The sequence below is a fragment of the Formica exsecta genome, unplaced genomic scaffold, assembly GCF_003651465.1.
Source record: "Formica exsecta isolate Colony F162 unplaced genomic scaffold, ASM365146v1 scaffold352, whole genome shotgun sequence".
Classification (NCBI taxonomy): Eukaryota; Metazoa; Arthropoda; class Insecta; order Hymenoptera; family Formicidae; genus Formica; species Formica exsecta.
The window spans coordinates 954212-958979 of record NW_021850773.1 but is presented as its reverse complement, the minus strand read 5'-3'; the positions used below and the strand labels follow the sequence as shown (position 1 = coordinate 958979).

Below are 4768 nucleotides of genomic sequence, written 5' to 3'. Positions count from 1 at the left end.
GGTCGCGGCGAATGACGTCGCAATGAACGCTTGTTGGTTCCCGCGAAATTGCGGGAGCATTTCTGGAAACGGAATGAGTAGCACGTCGTCCGATCCGATCGTACTCCTCGTGAGTCATCGTCGCTTCGACGATGAAATCATGAGATCGCCATGTGAAACGCTCCCATATCCTTTCTACGTATCAGAGAGCAAGAAGGCTTATTTTTCTTGTTTTTATTAAATTTTGTTTAATTTCATAAACGCGACATGCGGGCGGAAATCTTTTTTCTTTGCGACGGAACCAATCAAGATCGAGCGGCGTGGATCTCGTTCGTGATTCATATCGGAGGCCTCTCTGGAAGAGAGAGACTGGAGATGTGTCAAGAGTCGCCTCGCGATCTCGCCCGAGACTAATTATCGCGGCTGGACGTGAATTAAGGACGTAAACCTAAACGACGTCGCCGCCGCGGTCATAAGTGCGCGGAGCCGACGCTGACACTATCGGCGGCCCCGATCTCTCTTTCCTACGCTCCTCTCTTTTCGCTTCTCTTTACGTGCGCGAGAAACACAAGTCGGTCTCTTCACCCTCGAGCGAAGCAATCTCGAGCTCGTTATCTCGCGCGCCGCTGGAACATGCGTCGTTTTTTCGACTAATTTGCATCCGCAACTGCGTCTCTGTAAAGCGTGCGAGGAAACTGAAGTCGTCATTTTGGCATATTAATCATGATAGAAACACGTACATATGAAGAGATGATGCGTTAGATAAACTTTCATCAATAACAAGAATTTTATTGCAATATTAATTGAAATCTCTAAAATATAATAATATACGTGTATAAAGTATATAATGATATTATTTAGAGTATATAGAACTTTTGTGTGAAGAGCGTGTCAATAGTATCGTTTTTTTTTTTTTTTTTTTTTTTTTTTTAGAATTATATATCTAAATATTACTGGAAATTCTGGAGAATGTCTGAGTGAAAATTAATAATTAAAATTTTAATTATTAATTTTCATTCAGACATTAATTATTAAAATTAATAATACATAAACATAATCGCAAATAACATAAAAGACGTGAAATTATCATCGTATATCAAAGAAATACGCTAGACCATGATGTAAGAAAATATATATTAAATAAATTAAATATATATTTTCTTACATCATGCGCTAGACATTTTGGTCCACCTGAACGTCTCGGAAGAATCGTTTTAAAGAGATCGCTATCAACACTCGCATTATCCTTCATCTCGCACTCGTCTCTCGAGCAGCACTTCACGCGGTTAACGAGAATATTTTTGTCCCTTCGCGAGATTAGAATTCGCGAAATAATTTGCAGCGAAATATCATGAAGAAAGCCGGGCCCGGGGCTCTGCAAGTCGAGGTGAACACCGACGAGGAATGGCGACAGTTATTGAGTCGCACGGGCCTGATTGTCGTGGACGTGTACTCGGATTGGAGCGGACCGTGCATGGCCATGGTGAGTACCCTGAGGAAGATCAAGATAGAGGTAGGCAACGCGGTGGATTACGCGGTCGCGCGAAACGATGACATCGATGACTTGGCGAGGTTCCGCGGTCGAAGCGAGCCCGCTTGGATGTTCCTGCAGGACGGTAAGATGGTGAACCTGATGTTCGGCGCGCACTGTCCGCGTTTGCGGAAGCTGGTGATGGACGAGATAAAAAGGGTTCAGCACTTGGAGACTTCAAAGTGGCGACTGAGCGTGAGCGAGCGGGCCCCCGAGGAGGAAGTTCGATGGCAGGCGCAGGAAGCCGTCAGGTGATTGGAATGGAATTGGTTTTGCAAAGCCAGGAGCTTTTAATCTTTGATTTTAATTAATAATATATCTTGATAATTATGAGACATAGATTAGCGAGATTAAACAGTAACGTTTTGCGAGCAAACTTAAAACGACTAGGTAACTTTGTTTCGCGTATTCTAAATTTCTATCTTAACTGCCCGCGATATTTTTACTCGGGACGATCCCGCAATGTCGCCGCGAGATTAATAAAGCTTTCACGGTTGCGAAAAAAAAAAAAAAAAAAAAAAGAAAAGAACGCGAAATCGCGTGTATTCACGCAAAAATTGTCTCCGTGAAAAGGCGAGCGCTGGAGGAGAAGAAACAGGCGAGAGAAGAGGCCGAGAGGCTGGAAAGATACGAGCGATTTATGTTGTACATGGCAGTCGAGCTATGCGAGAATACGGTGCTGGTGCTTTATCCGTGGGTCTTCAAGGACGAGCGCGGCAGATCGCGGGACAAGTTGCAGAGTCCGCCGTATACGGAGCTCGTGCAGGATCTCTTCAGACAGTGCTTCGATGTGCAGGAGGAGCTGCGTATCCAGCTGAACGAGGACACGATCGAGAGGATGTTTGTCGAGAGTGGCGTCGACATCACCAAGGAATTGATAAAAGGTGCATTACAGTAAACGAGACACTCACGAGAATAGCCACTAGATCTGTGACATAATAATTGTCTCGCACTAAAATGTATTATCCTGCAATATTAATCATATTTTCTACATTTGATCGAATCCTCGTGTTATGAAACATTTTCACTTCGGAATTATATAAAAGAGAAAAAAAAGAAACGAAAAAAATTCGCGCGAACGCGATCCTTCAGGACTGACGGACGGGAAGTGCATGGCGATCAGGCTGAAAGGCAAACCGCCGCATCCGGATTGGCCGGTGCATTATCCGCACGAATGTCCGGAACGCAATTCGATGAAATCCCCGATTCGTACGATCGATGACATCGAGAATTATCTCATCAGCATCATCACGACGCAGCCGCCGCCACTTACACAAACTGGAATCGGCGGCGTGCCTCTGTCTAGACCGACGTACGACAATGTGCCTTACATTGAGAGACATGTATACGTGCACGAACCGGACCCGGAAATTGAGGGTGACATGCGGCGCGTGCATCCCGCCGCTTGGGTACCTCCTCAAGTACGATGTCAGAGAATATTAATTGAAAGTCAATTAAAATTAAATTTTAATTTTATATAATAATAAATATATATAATCATAAATAATTCCTTATACAAATTATAATTATCTACTACAAAAAAGTCGCGTTTTTCCAAAGAAAACATATTATTCTTATTGAAAATTCATTATCAATTGTGATTATATTGACAATACGATATCCGGGCTCGCACAGGCTAGAAGCAAAATTCACGCCTTCAAGACTCTGTTTCCGGCTTACTTAGAGAAGGCTCATCCTTACGAGGAGCCGATACCTCCCCCACCATTGTGTGCCTTCAAATTCGAAGCGTCGAAATTCAGTGTCGTAAGAGATGCGTATGAAATGTACCGCGACGCTATCGAACACTTTGGCGCCTTCGAGTTCGATCAACCGCCTCATGCGAGACGCCTCGCGTCCTCGCCCGAAGATTTCGAGAACAAGGTGCACTACCTTCCCTTTATTGTAATTTGACAACTCTAATCCGATAAAACACTTACTATATTAAATAATATACATAATTTTTTTCCTGCCGTAATTTAATACAATTTCGATAAAATTAATGGAGAATCAAATATATTACAACAAATAAAAATATTAATTAGAATTTATTCTGCTCATTTTGTTCCGCTAACTTATAAGACGTATAAAATTAATGGAGAATCAAATATATTATTTTTTTTTTTCTACCGTGTCATTTAACGATGCAATTCATGATAGAAAATTTGCAAAAAAATATTTATGAAAGGTGAAGTACAAAACTGGCAGCGAGGTGTTCGTAATGATAATTCGAAGGATCAACGAAGAAGTTTTCCTAGCCTTTGTCAGCATCGAGCCGTTCTTCGTGACAGAGGTTGACGAGGAAGCGCAAGGAATGTTAACGGAATATTTCCCCGAAGGAGCTGAGGATGTGATACTATTAGCGCTGGACGAACAGGAGGCACTTTATGAGGACGAAGAAGAAGAAGATTATGAAGAAGAGGAAGAAGAAGAGGAATTTGGAGAAAATAACGTTTATCCTTTTTATTGATATAAAAGGATCTAATTATTTATTCCTATAATCAAAAAATAATTCTCGCGGAAATATATATTTTCTGAAAACATATCATATATTTATAAATAATTATTAAAAATAGATCTACTTAATAGAAATATATTTTTTTTAATGGTTATATGTCTTTAGAGGAAAAAATACATTATAAAAATTGAAATTTTTTTTACTGATAATATTTATTAAAACGTGAAAACAAAAATTCATGAAAGATAAGGTTAAAAAGAATTATGAAAATTTTTGCCATATGGAATGACTCGCATTCGACAACATTTACATTCTCCGCATGTTTTGGCAGCGATCGCCAATGTGCGATTACTCGCTGTGCTTGGCACAGCGTGTTTGCGTAAGTTTGGCGAAATACTAAACCAGCTCGTGGAACTTATAAACGCAGCTATTCTGCTGCCAATTTTGATTTCGATTAAACCACGTCGAAATACTCGCGAAAGAATACATGAAAAAAAGCAGCGAAAAAATACATTATGTTCGAAACTTTACTCTCATTTTTTTTTAAATTATAATACGCTAANTTTAATTTAATTTTAATTCAATTTAATTTTAATATATATAGCGTTAATTTTTCAATCTATAATATCCCTTTTTATATATAATTTCTAATTTATCGCAATTTTTTATTTAATTTAATTCCTAGGAAGTTTTAGATTTTCGCTTAGATACAGATGTTCAGAAGAAAAAATCCCGTAATATACAATATATATTACCATTATTAATTACGATAAAATCGCTCATAAATGCCAAGAGTCGCTCTT

At 39.7% G+C, this 4768-nt stretch overlaps 1 protein-coding gene across 1 annotated transcript in view; it reads left to right on the top strand.

Annotated features, from left to right (window-relative positions):
• Positions 1–3977, top strand: part of LOC115238634 — a 41819-nt gene extending 37842 nt beyond the window's left edge. The window contains exons 4-8 of the mRNA XM_029812623.1: positions 1322–1761; positions 2084–2394; positions 2603–2931; positions 3146–3391; positions 3696–3977. Of these exons, the coding sequence (XP_029668483.1) occupies positions 1322–1761; positions 2084–2394; positions 2603–2931; positions 3146–3391; positions 3696–3977 (1608 nt within the window). The remainder of the gene's footprint in view (positions 1–1321; positions 1762–2083; positions 2395–2602; positions 2932–3145; positions 3392–3695) is intronic.
• Positions 3978–4768: the final 791 nt, after the last annotated feature.